This window comes from Numenius arquata, chromosome Z (genome assembly GCF_964106895.1).
Source record: "Numenius arquata chromosome Z, bNumArq3.hap1.1, whole genome shotgun sequence".
Taxonomy (NCBI): Eukaryota; Metazoa; Chordata; class Aves; order Charadriiformes; family Scolopacidae; genus Numenius; species Numenius arquata.
In genome coordinates, this window is record NC_133616.1 from 38082621 (window position 1) to 38104072 (window position 21452).

Sequence of the window (21452 nt, forward strand, 5' to 3'; positions counted from 1 at the left end):
AGAAAAAAACAAAGCACCATATGCATTGCTTGGTCCAAAGCACTGATTACAATTTTATTCAACTTCAGCAATACACCCTCTGCTACTGTTTTTGAATACTTCGGCTTCCTGCCCCCATATTCAAATAGCGAACCAAGCAGCAGAAGTGATCGACTCGAGCATCAAGTGACTACTGGTGAGAAAGTGCATTTCTGCCATTCCATGGTCCTTACAGACTCTGTGATTGCATAAACTTTGTTACTCAACAACTACAGCTTCCAAATCTGAGAAAAACAAGCTCGGTACCTGTCTACTGCTTCCTGTAACTGGTTTTTAAAAGGCCAGTTCATTGCTGGGATACAATCCAATCAGGTCAGCATTTATATTTAATCATCCAGTTGTAATGCAGGACAATTCAAACAATGGTACGATTGTTAGTTTCTAAGCTTAGTTACAAACCAAACTAGATTTTCATTCCCTGTTAAGGTTTCTAGTATCTTTTGTTCTAACTCTGTAATAGAAGAATGATATGCCGTATTCTTAGAAGTATTTTACTTCTGTGTGAGCATTCCTGTGGCAGCAAGATTACATACTGTCACATTAGCTTTCTTTCCTTGGCCGATGGAAATAAACCTGAATACAGTTCTCTATAATGTATAAATTTTAATGGTACACTTCACCACATATAAGACTAAAACCCCTCAAACTTCACACAATACATTGCACACAACTATCAATCACAGAATTTTAGGGGTTGGAAGGGACCAGATCAATGCCTATCACAAACCTCACAAACCATAAACGTCAAACAGAAGGTCACTGATACACACTGTAGACAAATAAAAGCTTCAAATGCATTTAAATGTCTGTAACAGTAAGAAACTAATTCAAATTTATGTTAAAAAATGTTAAAAATTGACAATTCAAAAGATATTAAAACTCTACAAAATTAAGCTTTTCTGAGCCTAGAGTCATATATTCAGCATCATTCACATACCTGCCACAACAAACAGCTTGATTTATTAAGCCAACTCTTAGCTGTTTTCTATTCACACTAGTCATACCTCTCTGCATTCCTTTCCTTCTACCTCCATACTCCTGCTTTCAAGGCCTTAAGCAACTCACCTCTCCCTCTCGAGATGTCTCAACAGCCTACTCAGTCATGCCAGAAAGCATTGCTGAAGTTCACCCCTAAACTTTAACCCGTCTTGCTCCTACCCAAAATGAAAGCAAAATCTGTTGCAAAAGCGAGTTCAATATTTTTTCTGTCATCCATACAGTGGGATGCATGGATGCAAGCGCAAATCTGGGATTGCATTTGAAGGGTTTAAGTCAGTAAATCTTACACTGATGCTCATCCCAGTACATTTGGAAGAGGAGGAAACAAGCAAACAAAACCACCAAACAACAACAACAACAACAACAACAAAATCACCAAGGCCTTCCCAACATCTCACTTACCGTGAGACAGTGGATTAAGCCAGCTGCACCTGCCTCAGTAAAACACACTCCAAATCCCTTTGCTTACAGCAAAGTTTCCTCCTCAGGGCCTCCAAAGGAGCGTAATTGCTTTTTCAAGCAATAAAACTAAGCGCGAATGCTCCCCACAGCCCTGAATTTTTCTGGGACAGCATCACCAGCAACCTATCATCCAATATAAAGTTGTGTTACACTGAAACTCACCACATACCTGATGACATTGATAAGACACTTTGAGGTAAGAAAGCAACAGAACAGCAGGTGAGTGCAGTAAAATTCAAGTATTTTTCATTCCTTCTCCTCAATGCTTCTCAAAGGTTGCATGTGAAGCTGAAGGATACTATGCAGTTAGGTACTAGTGTATGACTTCGCTAACATCCGAACATGTTGTTATAAAAACCATTTCAAATAGCCCCCAACTTACATAAAAAATATTCCTGTCAGTAGTGTTAATGACAGCAATCTACCAATAACCAATGAATCAACACAAGGGGTTAGAGGGTGAAGTAAGCTGCCCCTGCTCTTCAGTATCAGGATAATAACTTTCACTCAGCTGATTCATTCCCAAAGCGCTAATCCGAGTTTATCTGCAGCCATTCTTGCTTCACTTGAAAGGATGCCAGCAGAATAATTTCAAACTGGCACCCTCTATGCAATCTTTCTACCAAGCCAACACTTCACATGCATGTAACGTCAATGTAAGGAACTTCAGGGTTTGCTCCAACCATTAAGTGAAACTAAACTGACACATGCCTACAAAATAGTGCCATTTCCACTGAACTGCAAACTGAAGTACACAAAGGATAAACTGACTGGAACAAGATCAGTGAGTGACAGAACAGATTCAATTTCTCCTTTTGTGACTACTAGTCACTTCCATAAACCACATGAGGCTTTGAAAAGAACTGGGTAAGAAAAACAAGGGAATCCTTTTGCATATGTGGCTAAAAAGAAACTAAATGTCTCAGAATTATTAAGGCTGAGAAACGCTTCCATTAAGTTACCACCCAGAGCAAAGCTTACTTTGGTAGCAACTGAAAGTTCATTCTCAACTGAGGTTTCAGAACAGAAACTTTTCTTCTTGTGGTCTGAGCCACATAAAAGAGCATTACACACTTCAAGGACCTTCTAACCCACAAAGCAGAAGCAAACCATGATGAAGTGTTCTGCTTTTTTCCCCATCTGAGAGAAAAGAAAGTTATGTACCTGCCTATAGCCAAACAAGCCTTACAAAAAGGTAAGAAAAATGTAATCCCCTTTCAAATCATTGCGATCTATGAGATTTAGTCCATCCTTACTGCTGCAGAAGACATTAGGAACACATCTACTAGCTTCTACAAGGTAAAGCAGGAAAAAGAAGCTTGGAAAAGAACAGAAAGTTTAGTCAAATTATTACAACAGGCAGAGAAGTTAATGGATGAAATATAATGAATAAAATTCTAGTTTAACACCATAGCAACATTAAAATTCAGAAGGTATCATAATAACCTGTCAAACAAAAAGCCATACAGAAAATGACTAAACATACCCAAGGTATCCCCACGTCAGATTAGATTGTAAGCATTTCACAAACACCAAAGGGACAGCAAAGACCGGTGTACCAACAGTATCAGGGCTTTTCACATTCCACCAATAGCTTGACAAGTGTGTCTCAGGCCCACGACTGCAGATCTCCCCACCTTCTTCCTCCATCTTAACCTATCCTTAAACCTTGTAGGTGCCCCCGGCACTGTACACAAATAGCTAGGGAAGCACGATTGCCGAAGGGGAACCAAGTGCATAGCAGCTACTGGAAATGCCAGTAGGCAGCCATCTGCAATCAACACTATGTCTTTAAAAGTCTGACCCCAGGGTTTTTGCAACCTGACCTACTGTAACACATGATATGGAGGTAAAGCACACACAAGTATTTGTCAACTGTCAGCAACCGAAAAGGAGTTCCTGCCAAATTACTGGGTCAGGAACAACACCCCTACTTCGGCATTAAACTGCAAGACTTTCAGGAAACTTTAAGTACTAGAAAGTAAAAATTTATAGCCAAACTGAAAACATTATGTAGTCCACAGACAAAACAACACAAGTACGGTTCTACACAGAAACAGGAGTTCTAAGGGCATCATCTAAGGAGCATGCACACACATCCTACCAACCAGCTATGCTACTGTCACTTCAATTGCTTTAGAAATGTATCGACTCAACCCTGTGAGCTAAAGAACCAAACCCACTTTTTATTTCTGGAATAAAAATTACTTAGGAAAACAAACTAGTCAAAAATGTAAATTGTTCTTCATCCTGTTCTGCAACTCCTCAAAAAGCTTCTGACACTGTTCTGACTGGAGAGAAGAATCCTCAGCCCTGGCCACTAGAAGAAACCCACATTTATCCAGCAGATCTTTGCAGTGCTGGAACATAGAAAGAAGAGCAATCAGTGCCAAGCGCTGACCCTGGCAGCAAGCTGCTCAGTTCAGTCAAAGGCCAACAATTTGCCTCTCACAGCTTTGTTTGCGGAGCCTGGAATGACAGTCTAGCTGGACATCCCGCATTCTCTGCGAAAAGCTCATACTGACTAAGAATGATAAGGAGTGAGGGCCCAAAATGCTTTCCCATCACAGAATAGACATGCACGTAGAAGGGAAAGACATGCCATACATTAAGCAATAAATAGATAAATAAATAATGGATAGGTAGACTGTTTCTTGTAGCTGTACAAGGAAGCTGTTAAATCACAGCTGTTTTATTGCAGGGTTTTTTGGTTTTTTTGTTTTTTCTTTTTTTTATTTCTGATAGTTTTTGGATAGTTTCTTTTTAACAAGAATCAAAATTCAGTTGTGAAACACTAATGCAGTATTGTTAATCAGATGTAGAAAATCCAGCAGCAGAATATGTAAAAAAATACTGCTCTCTGATCATGTAATAGGGCACGACACAATGCACAAACACCTGGAAAGCTGCTGACAATCATCTGCCTGCTTAGCTAACTGCTACCACTGTGTGCCTTGAAGAGCATTTTCATCTTTATTGTATTTTTGAGTTGCCTGGAGGGTTCATGAAGGCATGTCTCCTGCTGTTTAGTAAGTTAGATTATGTTTTATTCTTACATAGCATCAAGAATAATAATTGCATGTATATATTAGTTTCCACTGTACGTTCCAGCTAAGATGCATTCGGGAACATAATTCTGCCTTAAGGCTGGTATTTGCAGTGCATGTCTGTCTTATCAGCGTGGATCATACAAAATTCTTGGCAAGTTCTTCATTTTGATGGTAAGAAAAACATTCCAAATACGGTTTTAAAATACAAAGTGATTTTAAGTTCATTTGCAATTTTAACACAGTCATGAATTACGCTATACTATTTGGCTCATAAACTGTATACAGTTCGGGTCACTCAAAAGAAGAGATTCCTGCAGCGTTAATGATTCCAGCTCCCTAAGAAAATAATGCAACTTACCACTTTCTGTTACACAAAAGACTCAAAAAATGTTTCCAATGTCAGTTGGATCCTCATTTGTCTTATAACTCTAATAATCACAAGCTGTGAAAAATGGAATTCCTAGTATAGTCATAAATTTTATATTGTTTACATAGCTTCACTAAGAAAAATAAAGGGGAAACTAGAAATCATAGCTGTAGTATCTCTCCAGATTAATTTTCTGTCTTTTTCTACAAAATAATGAAGAAATTGTTGTCTTTATAAAAGAAACAGAACTGCGGTCTTATTAATAAACTGTAGTATAAAGAATATAACCAATGCAGGCGCCATGCTGGCAATTTCTCCCTACTTAAGTTCGGTACGCATAAGAAACACGAGCTTTCTCACAGTTTCAAACATTAGGCAAGAGGAAAGATCAGCTCGTTCTGCCAACAGAGAAGATGCCACTGAATTCATAGACACTACAGCCTACTTCAATACTGCATGGACTCACACCTGCGCAACAAAAAGAAGCTGCATCCAAACATTTTAATTTCTATTTCTGTATATAAAAGGCAGACCGTAAAAAGTTTGAAGAGACCCCGTACGCTCAGTAGAGACCTGACAACCCACACTTTTTATCAGGCCAACAGAAGTGTAGTCATTAACTTCAAAAGGGCAATGATTCCACCAATATTGATAAAAGCAGGTCCAAAAAACATTCCAAACTCATTATCATTTTGTTTAAATTAAGTATTTAAGCAATAGCCATATAAAGTGTACATCTAAAGAGTACATCTATAAATACAGGCTCTGTAACTGCTATAGCTTACACGTGCAGAGGCAGGCTTTCCATCCATCTCAGGTCAACACATTTAAACCTCATTCCCAAGAGACCCCTGCAAGGCAAGTCACCAACACATTGTCATGGGTATTTATGTTTCTCTCACCAGAACCACCAGTAAAAGCTACCACCTACTTACTAAATGTACTTAAGCAACAGAAGTGTGTCAAAGAGCTTACAAGACGGATTCAGAAGACAAGAAACAGACAAGTACAGGAGATGAAGAAGATAACAGAAGAAGAAGGGTGCAGTAAGAGCAGAACAATTACGCAGATCAACTGCACAACCTTTGCGACTTATTGAAAACAAAAAAAACCCCCAAACAAACAAAAAACCCCAAACCACCAAACAAAAGGAAAACCAATCCAAAACACATGCTCTGGAAATAATCACATAAAAAAACGTATCACCTGGTAGTTCACTGACGACCAATAAATACCTGCAAACCACAGGCAATATGGGATACTGCCTAAAACGTGTACACAGACTCCATACACGAAAAGGATACTTACAGTACCAATTACTCCACAAGCCACAAAACACACTACGAGGCATAAATACCTTCTGTTGATGGCTTCCGCCCACGTTTTAGCGGGGTTGGGGGGGATGACTATGGATAAATTCAGTTCCCTGCGCACCTGCCAGGCGCACCACACTGCCTCTCCAGCCCCGACGGGCGCTGCTTGCTACTCCGAGGTGCTCCATAGCTATACTGACTGCTGCAATCCAGCAACAGGTGCAGGAAAACACGTTTCCCCATAAAATTTGAACAGTCTTTAAAAAACAAACCAACCAACCAACCCACCCAAAACCAAAACCCCCAAAGCAGGGACCAGAGAGAAGGAGGATTTCCCGCCCCCCCCCCAAACTTGGGAGTTTGTTTCTCCACAGAAACACGGGTATTCTCGGTTAAAACGCTGACCTGCATCCTGAGCACCACCAGTATTTAAAATACAAAATTATGTCTCGTCTCCTGGCGTTCAAGGCAGGGGGCCGGCATTACCGAGCGGCGAGTCCGGGCACCCCAACGACCTCCTCCTGCCCCTGCCCGCCGGCCGGCAGCTCCCCGCTCCGCCGTAACCGCAGGAACACGGGCTGACCACCGCCCTCCGGCTCCAGCAGTGTCACCGGCCAGCCCAGGGAGGGGAGGCGGCGGGGACGAACGGCGCAAACCTGCCGCAGCCCCGCACCAAGCGGGCCCTCCCCCCTCACAGGGGCGGCCTCCCCCGCTTGAAAGGGCGGGTGGTCCCGGCCTGGCTGGGAGGCGGCGGACACAGGTAAAGTTTAAAACACACGCTCGCTCCTGTTAAGTACGCGTTACAGACAGCCGCAGCCTCCTCTCACGGTGCCAGAGACCCCCGCCTAGCCCCCAGCCCACCTCACAGCCCCGGTGCGGCCCCCGCCCGCCCTGGGGGTCCCGGGCCAGGGGGACACTACCACGGCCCGGGGCGCGGGGGAGAGGGGAGGGGTGCCGGGGTTAGCGCGGTGGGCGAGAGGGAGGCTACCGACCTGCTCCGCCCCCGCCACGGGCTCCCGTGGTTCGCTCCCGGCGGAGCCCTGCGTCGCTCCCATGGTAACATCGCCGGCCCCGCCGCCCGCCGGCACGGGCGCTAGCGGTCAGGTCCGCCCGCCCGGGCATGCGGCTCCCCCGCCTCGGCACCGCTGCCCGGCAAGGGCCGGAGGAATCCGGTCCGGCCGCTGGCCGGCGGGGGCGGCAGGAGCCCGCCGGAGACAAAGGCGGCAGTGAGAAGCCCGCCACAGAGCGACTTTGTACCGCCGGGGCCTGGCCGGCCTCCGCTGCCAGCCAATCAAGCCTGCAAACGCCTCGGGGAGGCGAAGAAACGTTTTCATTCTCCCCGGGAAGAAAAGAATTGTTATTCTCCGTTTACAAAAATATTTCTTGTATTCTCGCCCTTGGCAGCAGCCAGGAGCTGACGCCTGTCACAGGGCAACGGGGAGAGATGGGCCCCACGGTCCAAGCCCAGGCAGCACTTCTGAGGCCAGGCTTTCATACGGTACCCACAGCCCTGCTGTGTCAGGCAAACTCACCACCCATTTCTGCCTTTTCTGTTGGTAGGTTTTTGTAGGAGGACACGGATTTGAAAGCCTTGATCCACTTGATGGCATCCCCAAGTCCGCAGCCTCGGTTGGATTTCCTTCCCACCAGTCCCACCTTCCACATCAGTCTCAAAGTCAACACTGCTGCTATTCATTCAGAGTCTGAATTGCTTGGTTTTGAGGCGGTAATTGCATGTTTTTAAAAAGCATGTTCTTGAGGTAACAGTATTCTCGAGAGCTTGCAGAAATGACTCGTCACTAACGGCACTAAGGAGGAAAAGACGGGCAGAAGTTCAACCACACTTGCCTACAGAAATAAAGATTTCTTTCCCAGTGCTACTGTCTTCCTGGAGTTACATTATTTTGGGTGGATGAGTCAATACTTGAATCAAGCCTTGGAAGGAAGAAATTAAGAATGAGGACAAACTGTAAGAGAAAAGCTTTCTTAAGCCAATGCTTTAAAAAAAGAATGCAAACAGCATGTTACTGTGTATGGCTTACCCTCAAATTTGGAAAAAAAAAAGGCAGAAAATTGACAAAGCATGAACTTTGCTCTTCTTTCATCTGGTCCCTCCTCTCAGTTTTACAAGTCAGCAATACCATCCAACTTTTGTTGCAACACCAGCAGTCTGGTATACGACCAAAGTCAAGACCACTTGGAAAAATGAAGCGCTGGGGGACAGGCTTCTCACGCACATGGGGTTCTGTGGTAGCATCTGGCATCAAGAATTTCTCCATGCAGCACACAGCAGGGCAAGGCAGAACAGCTGCCACTCTCTACTGCTGAGCGCATCTGCACATCTCTGCAATCTGGAGGCAACTTTCCAAAGAGCTAGCACTGGCTGTCAGCATCAACGTAAGATATTACGCCACAGCGTCAGCAGAGAAAGCCACGGTACAATACTTACCTCCTTGAAAGGACAAGACAAAATGAAAACAACATGAGCTGGTTTTTGCTTATGATAGGATACGGTAAGATTTTGCTGCCGGTGACTATAAGTAGTTTTAGATGCAAGATCAATTTTTGGTTTTAGCCAGATGGCAATATACTTTTTCAGAAGAGAGCAGTTGTCAGACTTAAGGTGGGACAGGAAAAGGAGAAGCCACTTAGAACCCTGTGACTGCAGTCTCTTAACACACATACCAAGTTCGTGGCAGCAGAAAGCAGAGCACCAACCTCCCACAGCCACGTCCCTCCACCCAGGCTCTGGCAGAAGATGAAGAGCTAGCACTCCCGATTTCCCCACCAGACACAAGCTGCTGGCAAGTGCTGGCAGTGCCAGTCAGAGCAATGTTAAGGGTCCGCCTATCCTTGTCCAAGGCCAAGGAGGATTACTTGTTCTAGCCAAAAAGCTGCGGCTTGGCCTAAAGGCTCTTTTTGGCACGTTCTGTGACTTTATCAAAGCCACACGGTGTTATCAGGCTATACTTCCAGGAGCTGTAGGGCAGCAACCGCAGTTAACAAGCTTAGTTAGCCTAAGGTAAGCACAACACAGATTGCAGGAACCAGCCACAGTTATGCAAGCAAAATAGGCTAGTTTTCAATCCCTTACCACAAATCATCACCCGGGAAGGGCCTATCAGTTTGTCTCCATTCAGTTTCCTGCAATAACAGATGGGAAACAAACCATTTGGGCTTATCAAAGTATTTCCCATGTTTTTTCCATAAAATTTCTCACTTGTACAAGTACAGAGGGCACGTATCTTTCCCTGCTTTCTTGTTTCTTTTCTCAAACCAAACAGCTACTCTGCCACAACAGGCAGATAAATCACCCCATACCAGCCTGCAAATGTGAACAGTAAGTGACCTCTAGTGCTCATGCTCACGCTAGAGCTTGGTCAAGTGGCCAGATGCCTACACTGATGGCATGGACTGATGTAACTATTGACAGGAATCACAATTTACACGTTACTTATCCTGCAATTCAGCCACAAAGAACAGACTTTCAGGCCTTCCTGGGTACTTCCTGCCCTTTGACCAAGCTATCCTCCCAAGGTGGATACATATGCAGGTCTTATAAGGGGTGAACGATGCCACCTAAACCAAAAATGCACAGGTAACAAGATAGCAGTGTAACCAGTGACAAGAGCTGCAGGAGCTCCTCCGGCACCACAAGTTCCTGCCTGCTGTGACAGGAAAAGGGAGAAGAGGTACTCAAAGCACCCAATTCACCTAACAGGTGATTTGACCTCCACTGGAGAACAGCATCCCCGTTCTCTTCCCTTGTAAACCGAAGCAAAATAAATCCAAATCCCTGAACTGCAGCTCAAAGCAGCATGTCTTTAAATGATACTACTTTGTGACTTTGATACTACTTCTCCTCCTGAGTAAGCTTCTCTTAAACGCTACAAGACCCTGCATTGTGGATCATGAGCGACTACACAGAAGACCTACAAACTAGCCAAAACTAACCTGGGACAGCAGGAGACAGAATAGTTGGTTCTGTCTATGCAGGTTTCTGCGCACTTTGGAGTGGAGGCATGGCTGCATGCACTTTTCACTCCTTGTCTCCCTTTGAAACAGGAGGTGCGGGTACAGCTGTAGTCAGTCCTGGAAAGGATACCACATCATGAAAAGCAAAGGTGGGTACCAGCACCATGTCAAAATTACATGAATTGGGCTATAAATGTGTGGCTCCTCTGCAGTGTTTAGGACCAGCTGTTCTACACGTGCCGTAACTGTTCAAAACAGAATCATGAGCTGGGGATTTCATGAAACGTTACATAGGTGTGTAGAGATTTTAAAATTAACTTCCATGGAAAGATTAATAGGTATTAACTCTACCAGAAACATACAAGTAACTTCTAGTGATCACATTGAGATTTTCAGTTTAAGTAATCAAGGCAGGCATTGTTTGCCTACAATCAGATTAAATCTATGGTCTGTGTAGCACTAATTTAGACAGATCACTTGCTGTAGCTTGAGTCATGCAAAACCTAGGACGTATTCCATAAATTATCTAATACTACTGTGAATTAAGCAGTTGTGCTGCTTCCAGCATCAGCAAAGGGAACACCCATTTAACACTACACTATAGGATGCAAATTTACAACAAGCAGCTGCCTCTCAGTTACTCCTACCAATCAAGTAAGGCTATTCAGCAACTTGCCTGCAGCAACCAAGATTGGTTACCATGTTGTGATTCAGGTTTTCTCCACCACCTCCCCACCATCAAGCCTTTTAACTGGCCCCTCTGACAAACAGTTATTTTTCTTTTTCTTTTTTTTCCCTCAAATAATTAAAATTCAACACTTGGTAGTGCTACTAGACAGCATGGCAAACAGGCAACCCTCCTGAAGAAATGGGAACCGATTTCAGCAAGAGAGACGGGAAATGTAGGCTGCTAGCCCAGTTGTTGAACTATCTGAACAGAGATGTCAGTTTTGCTTTTGTTTTTAAGCAAGTGTTCATGATCTTCTGATGAAAGGCACTGTAGAAGTTTCTAAAAATACCATGTTGTCAAACAGCCTTTCCCTCTTCCCTTCCAGGCAATCTCTTTAGACTGCTGTTTGTCATCAGCCTGCAAAATCACACAAATCAGTCAGCCCAGTCCTACTTAAATGATTCATAAATCCAATTACGCCCTATTCTTTATATAGTAAGCTGGGACCTAACAGATTCAACCTTCAGGATTAAAGGATGCGTAGGTAGCTGACCTCTGACTCTCAAACTGTTCAGGAGCTACATATGGTTCAAACATGCAGCTCTACACTGGGGTTACGTCACAGGTATGGCACAGTAATCTTAATCTCTACCTTGAGGGGTCTGGAGAAGAGAAGCCATGAATGCTATCTTAGCATGTTACCATGTGTAGAAGTCAATCCAATGGAGGGCCACCAACCAAGACAGTGGGGGCTGAAGCACTGGCCCTGCAAGAAGAGGCTGTGGCAGCTGGGCTTGTTCAGCCTGGAGGAAGGATGGCTTTGGGACGCCTAACAGCAGCCCACTGGTGCTAACTGGGGGAGACTGAGGAGATGCAGCCAGCTTCTTAACAGTGGTGCATGTTGGGAGGACAGGAGACAACGGGCAAAAGTTCAAATGAGAGGTTCAGATGAATATAAGGTGAAAAAATTTGCCCCGTGAGGGCAGCCAAGCCATGGACCCAGCGCACAGACAGGTTCTACCATTTCTGTCCTTGGAGGTTTTCAAACCCCAGTTGGGTAAAGCCCCAAGCAGCCTGTTCTGACCTCACAGCTGACCCTGTTTTGGGCAAGAGGTTGGGCTAGAAACCACCTGAGGTCCCCTTGCACTGGAATTAGCCTATCATTCCTGGGTCACTGCATGACTCAAGTGCCCACTTAAAGTGGCATGACCTGTTCATTATCCTGCCCCTTGTCTCCACTTCCCAAGTACAGCTTGTAATTACGTAGCATAAAGATTTTGGCATGCAGCTTTCAAGGTCCAGTACACTGGCCATCTCTGGTCTAGCATAAGGACGCACAGCTATACACACTTCCCAGGTTTCAAAGCAGCAATTCTAAGGCTGTTATTTTAGAAAGCACGGATGTCCCTGGAATAAACACAAAGCCCAACATAAACAGCATCCCACATTTCATACGTACTTTTCCTGGGGTAATCAACAGTATGAAATCCTCTGTGGCTCACCTGGCTGCCTATTTTGACCTTCTCATAGTAAGGATTTTTTTAACTTTTTCTTTTTTTTTTTTTTTAACCTAGATATGCAGATTTTCCTAGATGTTTCAAATCCATGGAATTCAAAACAGAGAGAAAGATTTAGAGCAACAAGCAGCACTATTCTACGACAATTATAAACTTAATTTCGAGTGCACAAAAAATGGAAAGAAAAATGTGCTGTCACAAACACTGTTATACGCTGAACAACTAGTACCAGCACTAGAGATATTAACAGTATGAAATACAGTAATATAGTATATTTTTCTCAACAGTTTTGAAATATTAGTCATCAGTTCTACTAGATCTCACATATCACAGGTTTTTTCTGCTAAAACCAGCCCAAGTCTGCTTGTTTGATTTGTTGCTACATCTTTGCAAAGAATATGTGAATTAGAAAATATAGGTGTATAGCACGTTTCACAGGATACATAAAAAAGCAGCATGAGAATACAGTTTTTTGACTATTATCAAATACCTCTGTATAGTGGGAAGAATGAAGAAATACAGTCTATTTATTCTAAATATATTTGCACCTGTGCAATGTTTTGAACTACACTGGAAATTACAGTGCTAAGTAAGGCAAGCAAATGAAACAGTGTGACCTATTGCTAGAGAGTGAAACAGAGACTTAACAGTGACTCTACCCGAACAACATCCCCCCTCCTTCCTCTATGGACTACGCAAATTGCAGCGACTTTCTTTGGCATAAGCACTCTATTAATTTAAGAAGCTACAAAAGCTAGTACTGTTATCCCAAAGAACGAAACAACAAAGTAGTTTAAACAGATCCAAACCACACAAGTGTGTACTGTTTTTCTCCTCAAACACCATACAAAAGTGCATATCAATGCTTGAAAGGAAATCTTTTCCCCGCCCCCAACTTGTTCATCTTAAACAGAAGGCACCACATTGAGCACATTCTGTTTGAACATTCATTTTGTTTACATCTTATTTCCTTCCTCTCTTCTCCATGCTTCTTGACTACTCCTTGCAAGGCTGTGAAACAATCCTCTGCTTTTAGCAATTTATTTGCCTTCCCTCAGTAGAAGTCAAGCCCTACAACATCAAAACCTTTACCATGGTAATAAACTGTTAAACGTCAAATTAATTAAGACAACGCAGTAAAGAAAACAAAGATCCCATTCTCATGGAGATCATTATACTTATTAAGAACAAGCAAAAGAATATGCAGAATGCATAAGAAGTAACATACACAAAACTTTGTTAATTATTTTTTGCTGATACAGAGGTTAATTTAAGAAACAAAGCTCCAGACAGCAGTTCTTCAGCCAAGATAGTCCTTTAGAGCGCTAAAACTATGCTTCAAAGCTCCGCCTCTCCCCATCCTATTTATACTGGCAAACCTCCTGCTGACGAGCTCATTAAGAAACAAAGCAGTTCTGCAGCCCAATTCACTAACAGCTAGGTCCCAGCTAGGGTACTGTGCTCACTTTTGGGTGCTGTTTTTCAGGAAGGAATGAAATGAGCTTGTGACAGTTCAAGGGAGAATAGTGACAACAATCATCAGGGAGAAAGCAGATGGACACAGCTATCTGTCATTCACTTGCCAGTTCCACAGCTCCTGGCAGCTACAGGCAAGGTGGCTGGATGCAGCTGCTGAGGCATCTTTCTGTAGTGGATCCACCGTTGTAGAGTTTTTTTTCAGCTAGAAGTTGGGCTTGCAAGTATCCACATTCCCCAGTGTAAGGTTTGCATACCATACCATATCCGTGGAAGTTTTTTATTTTGAGGAAAATGCTACAGTCTGCTGGAGATCTCAACTGGGACATTCCCACCTAGCTACACTTCACTGATTCTATCTTATTTTCCTCCACACAGTGCCCTAAGTGAACAGAGTGAACAGGGCTTGCTTGTTTCTTGTTTTATATAATTCCAACTTTTCTTTTTTCTTTTTTTTTCTATCATATCTTTAGAGTCTTATTAACTAGCATCCTCTCCCCTCACTTCCAAAACACTAAACTAACAGATGAGTGGCTTTGGTCAAGTATGCCACAAATTAGAAATTAGTATACCACAGAACAACTGATACCCACATTTCCAACTAAATTACTAAAGCAGCAACAGCTATTCATCTCTCAAGAATAAAAGATAAGTGAATTACAGTTTTGTGACACAGCATATAAACCTTCTGCTCTCTTAAAATTGTCATGTTAACGACTTACAAAAATAAGCCAAGCGCGTTTGATCAACACATAAAACTAAGGACACATTTTATAGTCTCTCTGGAAGCACTTGAGAAAAGGTTTCAAAAGCAAGGTTAAGATGCCAAAAGGATTATATTTACCTTAATGATGTACTATAAGAAAATATGCAGCAAAACAACTTTCCCTGTGTGCAGCTATTCTGTTTCCCAGGACTCTACTGAGTCACTAAGCAATTCCCATTACCCTCTGTCCTTAAAGTAATTTATTTATCCCCGAACCCATGCTAAATATTTATATTTGCTGAAGACATCACCATAGATTAAATCCATTCTTTACCAATGTTTAGCTAAGAGATGAACTAGCACAGGCCTGTGCATTATTATTTGCGTAACTTCAGCAGAATATTGAGTTCATTGCAGAAGTCTCTCCTCTTCAGAGGCCTGTTGTACATTATCAACCTTTCAGCAAATGTGCGTGTGTTCATTCTAAGTTGCTTTGAAGTTTGCTAAGAACTAGTTCTGATTTTAACATGCTCTGTTAAATACAGTTTCTCAAAACCATTTAAAAACATAGCTAAAAGAATGAACATTATAGGTAGCACATGGCAAGAATCTGTCATTTTGAACTAACTACTTGACAAATACCTTGTGAGCAGTGATGGTTTTTGAGTGTCTCTGTCTACTTGCTGTGAGATGCTTTGGGCTTGATGTGTAGCTGTGCTCCCAGTCCCACTCACAAGGAGATGGCAGTGCAGTAGTTTGCTCCCTGAAAAACAAAGCTTCATTTAAGTCACGTATAATCATAGAAGAGCAACTGTGAAGACTGGGACACTGAAGTCCTAGATATAAAGAGGATATAAAAAATATTTTCCTGATTAGTTTGGCATGCTTTAGCTTCCCTGGCAATCAAGTGGAAACAGTGCTTGAATAAAGGAGATACTCAGCCATATTTACACTTGCAGCAACACTGCAAACTTCAATTCAAGCGCTGTCCCTCATCAGGCATCCACACCAGCCTGCACATAAGGCAACAAAGCATTTTTGCCAACTAAACAGGGTACAGACAGGAAACATGCTTATATTCCCTTTGTTGCACTGGTCCTCTCCACAAGGCATTTGAGCTTTTGGTTTGATTTAGTCTTAGTCTGATAGCTTAGTTTGCACAAGACTGTACAAATTTAAGCTAGTAAGAGCATTCTATCTTGAGCATAACCTCAGTAAGAACAATCAGATACATGCACTCCAGTGATTCCAATTGGTAACTTAATAACTCCAGTTGCCAAATTATAAGAAACAATTCCCAATGTCATTTTCCGTTCCTTCCCCTGCTCAACAGGCCTCAGCTACTGCTCTTCTTCACTAGCAGTATGTTAGCTTTCATTCAGCAGCCCTGTCAAAAGGGCTTCTCCTCTCTCCCACTCCTTGTCCTAGCCCTTGATTACCCTGTGTAGGAAAACAGAAAATGAATGGTTTAACTAAAACAAAGGAGGAACTTTTGACAGAAATAGAAACAGAAGCCAGTGGTTAGGGTTTGTTGGTTGAGTTGTTTTTAGAAGAAAACCAATCCATATCTTGATCATCTTAATTTGTCTCAAAGAGCATCTTTCCAAAGTGTTCCATCTTAAATGAAGGATAGAACCAGACTTCCATAGAAGAGTATTGTATCCTTACTTGTAACAGGTTTGGGTTTGTTTGGGGTTTTTTTCTCCAATGTATATTTTTTTTTATTAATTGTGGTTAATATTCCATTAGCCATTTCTAGATAGCAGCAGAGCCATATGAAAGAGATACTGAAAGAATCAGGCTGAGAGAGTTGGGGTTGTTCTGCTGGAAGAGAACGCTCCAGGGAGACTTCAATACTTAAAGGGGGCCTACAGGAGAGATGGGGAGGGACTCTTTACCAGGGAGTGGAGTGATAGGACAAGGGGTAACAGTTTTAAAGTGCAAGAGGCGAGATTTAGATTAGCTACTAGGAAGAAATTTTTCACTATGAGGGTGGTGAGGCACTGGAACAGGTTGCCCAAAGAAGCTGTGAATGCTCCATCCATAGAGGTGTTCAAGGCCAGGCTGGACGGAGCTTTGAGCACCCTGGTCTAGTGGAAGGTGTCACTCCCCATGGCAGGGGTCTGAAACTAGATGACCTTTAAGGTCCCTTCCAACTCTAACCGTGCTATGATTCTCTGAATTCAGTAGAACTTTCCCAGTTATCTACAAGTCTACCCCACATTTTATGGATATAGTGTGGTACACACTTCTTCCTGGGTACAATCATAATGAGGTCTGGGGTTCTAAAAAAGCAAACTTTAAACTTCTAAGATATTTTAAAAAATACATTTGGTCTCAGATAAACTTCTTAGAAACTTAAAAAATGCATGCACCTGCCAGACATCACATTGTGAAACTACAAGGTCCTTTTCCTCTCTGCTGTTTCTTCCAGCACAAAACCATCTTTCTAGAAGTGAAGAACTGTTTTAAATCAAGACATGATTCCAGAAATCACAGAACATACGGATGCTTAATATGAGTTTCTGCGATCACCAAAGAGCAGCAAGAGCTATGCTGTGCATTATGAACAAAAATCAGCTTTATTGTTCCAGGCTGTGCACAGAATACTATTCTGGAGGATGCAGGGAAGTTACACAAGCAAGCTAAACCCAAATTAGCACTGCTGTAATCATTTTGCCCCTGTGTGAAGATGCCAAAGTTATACAAATCGATCTGCCAGAAAAATCACACAACTATTCCAAAAATGGAGGTAGAACAACATATTCTGCAATGCCTTTGATATGGAAATATAAAAATGCCTTAGCAAAATAAAGGATCTGCCTTCCCTGCCTTTTTTTTTTTTTGCCTCCACACGTTAATCTGGGTTTTTAATCAGGATTTTCACAACTTCCAAGTGATGGCACTGGAGCTGGCATCACACCCTAATGCTATGTTTTTATTTTAGGAGATGATTAAGAGAAATAAAGGAAATATTTGAGATGAGCATGCACCTGAATTTGTGCAGTGAGGAGATGACCTCTGTATCTTACATTCGGTATTAGGTTTTGGAAACTGTCTCATTATGTATTTTTTTTTCTCCTGTGAACACATACTCTTATATGAAAGTGACAGGGTACGTCTAGAAGTTGAGTGAGAAGCTGATGTTAGAAAAGAGAGTTATTAATTTGCTTATTCCTGTTTTATAGAATAAGCAGTCTGCAGCTACAAAAAGAACAGCGCTTTTTTTCTTCAACTCACAGTTCACTTTGCTGCAATTGCTTGTTATCAAACTCTAGTTCCCTGGAAGTTTTAATGAAAACATAAAAGGGATCCCTATTACAGGCCAATGACAACAGCTTTTCTGCTTTTGTGAAACTGTAGGAATGGCAAATCCAAACATAATTCAAACACATCTTAGCCAGTTTGGAATTTCAAGTGTGTAGAACAATCGCATCAACTAAACCTCTCCCTGAAAGGAGGGAGATGCCCGATTAAGAACGCTGGAAATCAAAACAAGTATTAACACTCAGGAGTAGATGAAAGCCAAGCAGTCCCAGTTACAAAACAAAAAATAATGGATACTAAAGTTAGCAACTTTCATTTTTAGATAGCTTGTCTCAAGCTGTAACTCTGGCCAAACAAACCTACTTGAAAACAAAGAGGAATTTTTGCAAGAATGCAGCATTACTTTCCAACCCAGCTCCCCAAAGTATCAAGGGCAATCATGTCTGTTTTACAGACATGTAAAGAGTGGTTGCAAAATTCAAAAAGACTGGCACGTAGATAACTTACGTGAAACAATCAAGGGAAGTCACAGTCTAGGACACTCTGCTGTCCTGTGTAAAAATACATTGTACTAAGAACCCCTTTTAATGGGCAGATTTTTAACAAAAAGCCCTACAAGCACTCATTAACATGATACCAGAAACTTAAGACCAACTTGAAGAATACTTTTGTTGATAAGAGGCTGGAAACTCTTGGCATTAGTGTGTTTTCTAGACTAGTTTTCATGGGTTTGGTGATGCAACCAAAAAAAAAAAAAAAAATCATACGGTGCACTGTATTTTAATTGCTTTTTCTGTTGCTACCACCATTAGAGGAAGTGCTCTTGTGGAAAAATTACAGGACAAGCCTGAGTTCAGCAATAGCCAAAGTCACAGTTTTACGCCAAGCTTTTCTTTGAAGTCTTGCTTACAAGAAACTGTTCCAACCCAGCAGAAACATATTAATTGCTCTTGAAGAAAAGCCTCTCACGTTGTACTCCTCTGCAATGTCTGAAAGAAGGTGACAGCGTTCTAATGTACAACAACAATAGGAGAGACCAGAAGGGCCGTGAAGACACCCATCCATTGATGCTACTCATATAGGGGAAGGTGGGAGAGAACGACGACACCATCCTCTGTAATTTTTTGAGGGAAAGAGGTATGAACAGAAAGAATTTTCTGAAGCCTAATTCACCAGTGGTGTGGTACAAGAAAGCACTCGGGATTGTTTTTAACAAAACCAGAATGCTCAGTATTTCACATTTTGAACATTAATAGCCTTAATTGACTTCTCTTTTAATAACTAAAACTTTCCCTCAGGGGAACAGTATTCCTAAGTATAATGAACTCTTGCCTCCTAGCAGGGAAGGAAAGTTGCACACACAGAGAAAAGTGTTTTTCTTTTCCACCATTAGAAGCTGCTGGTTCTCTCATGGATAAAATTAAAATATGTATGTTTTTAGATATGAGGGAGGGGGAACGCAAACATACACATATCAGGTTAGTAGTAAGCAATAAACACAAAACAATCATTTCATTTTCATTCTGGTGAGTAGACACCTGTTTACGTTTTCTGATGTTTTCCGTTATTCAGAAATAACACCACCTCCTACTTACTCTACTAGCCAAGGACAAGAAGTACACAGAAATCTCTAATGACACCACAAAGTTTAACTACAACTGCATAAGATAGATCATTTGGAAAGTACAAAAGAAAGATCACCTGTTTTACGGATTACTCTCCTCTTTTCTGGTAACAAATTTTAATATTGCATGATTCAAGGTGAGCACAGCTTTTCCCATAGTTACTCACAGATTGCTTTTTAACACTTACCCTGGATGTTGCCACAGATTTGCATGTCTACCCTCAGGAAGCAGCTCCCTCTTGTTAAGGGGAGTAATACCTATCGCTGCTTCTAAAATAGTTATATATTTCTTGTACCGCATCCTCAAGAGTTCCACCACGCTAAGTGATCATCCAAACGCAGATGCTGCAACTGAAGTCATGCCTCTTTGCTTATCTGAACTGCCGCTTTTCAAAACACGCTGCAAGTTTGAAGCATAAAAATAATGCTTTTTCCCTTCTCCCAGGCTTGGAGAGTTAGCAGGAGAGAGAAACCAAAGAAAAACTCCTACCAGATTCCCCTGAAACGTCAATGTTACATAATTCGATCTTTGAATAAGACACTAATGAAAATGATTGAAGAGACAATCACGGTTCTAAGCCTGGCCGGATAATGCACACTCTCCAATTGACTAATCCTTTGCTAAATCTCTGCTGTCTATAATCTTTCAAGTACTAATGGAGCACTAGGTAACTTCTCTGTCAAATCCATCCAGGGAATAAGAGAGATCTGCACAGAAAACTTGAGAATGCTTTAAACACTGTGACAGACAAAACACCCTTTGCTTCAACTTTTCTTCTCAGGACCAGGAAGCTCCTTACATTGGAAGTGTTATAAGGGATTTATCTGATCTGTTCAGAAAAGGCATGGAGAAACAATTCCTTACGTGACTTGTATGGAATTAAGCAAGCTAAAGTCTCCCATTATGATACCTTCTAGTCATTCAAATGTGCCTCACACGATGCCAGGAGCCACCTTCCATGTCAAAATTGTTCTAGCCATGAGGTAAGTAACCGTGCGTGCCAAAGACCTCAGGTGCTAACTACAAAGGTGGAGACAGATGTACCTGTTGAAGTAACAATGACATTTTGGAAATGCTGCAGCACTATCAAATTGCAGTATTAAGAGAGATGTACTTGATTGCAAAACAACTAAGGAAATGTTGTTGTAATGCGACTTAGATATTAAGATAGTAAGATACGAATGCTTTATATATAATTATATGTATTATATCAATATTATGTATTTATGCAGTAATATAGGTAAAAATGTAAAAAAGAACAGATGGGAGGAAAAGACTGAAGATTTCAGCCACAACTCCTTTTGTAAACTGTGCATTTTAGTTATTCCCTGGCATTAGTAGACACGGCTATATTTCTGTTGGGGTGACGTCATACTGCACGCTACTTATTTAGAAACTGCTAAGATGAAAACCACAGGTTTTCATTACTTAGGGTGTAAGATACTCAGCTTTTAACAACAAGATTTGTATAATCATTGCCAGGCCCTATATTACTTACAGTCCTGTGTTACCTGTATTTGGTGTTTAATATTCAGCCAAATTTGTAGGTTATGTTAACACATGCACACACTGAACTCTCTCAAGTCATTATTGAATAGTAATCTGTGGGACTGATCTTAGAAAAGGAGAATAAAATTAAGCATTTTTTAGATTCGAGGACTCCGACTGCAAACAATGTCAGAGGGAAAAATTTAGTTTTCACCTTCCTAGTTGCATGCTGATATGTGAGGAACACGCAGTCTGAAAATTCATGATGTATTAAGAAAGTTAATTAACATATTAAAAACACAGAAATTAAATTAAGCAAAGAATTACTTCTCCAGGTCTTAACTACAACTTCAAACATCTGTATATAAAGTATTAAAAATCTTAGGAAAGTGTAGTACTACTAGAAGTCTGCAAGCACTTCTAACTCATTACGCCTGCATACAGCTTGACTTCTGCTTTGCTTGAGCTGCTTTGGTAGCTCTATTGCAAAGGCAGCAT

General features: G+C 41.8%; 1 protein-coding gene across 1 annotated transcript in view; it reads right to left on the bottom strand.

The window, feature by feature from the left end:
* The window catches only part of TJP2 (tight junction protein 2), a 60656-nt gene extending 40890 nt beyond the window's left edge, over window positions 1-19766 (bottom strand). The window contains exons 1-2 of the mRNA XM_074165645.1: window positions 19654-19766; window positions 15217-15337 (exon numbers count right to left, since the gene is read on the bottom strand). Of these exons, the coding sequence (XP_074021746.1) occupies window positions 15217-15337; window positions 19654-19766 (234 nt within the window). The remainder of the gene's footprint in view (window positions 1-15216; window positions 15338-19653) is intronic.
* Between the last annotated feature and the right edge of the window lie 1686 nt (window positions 19767-21452).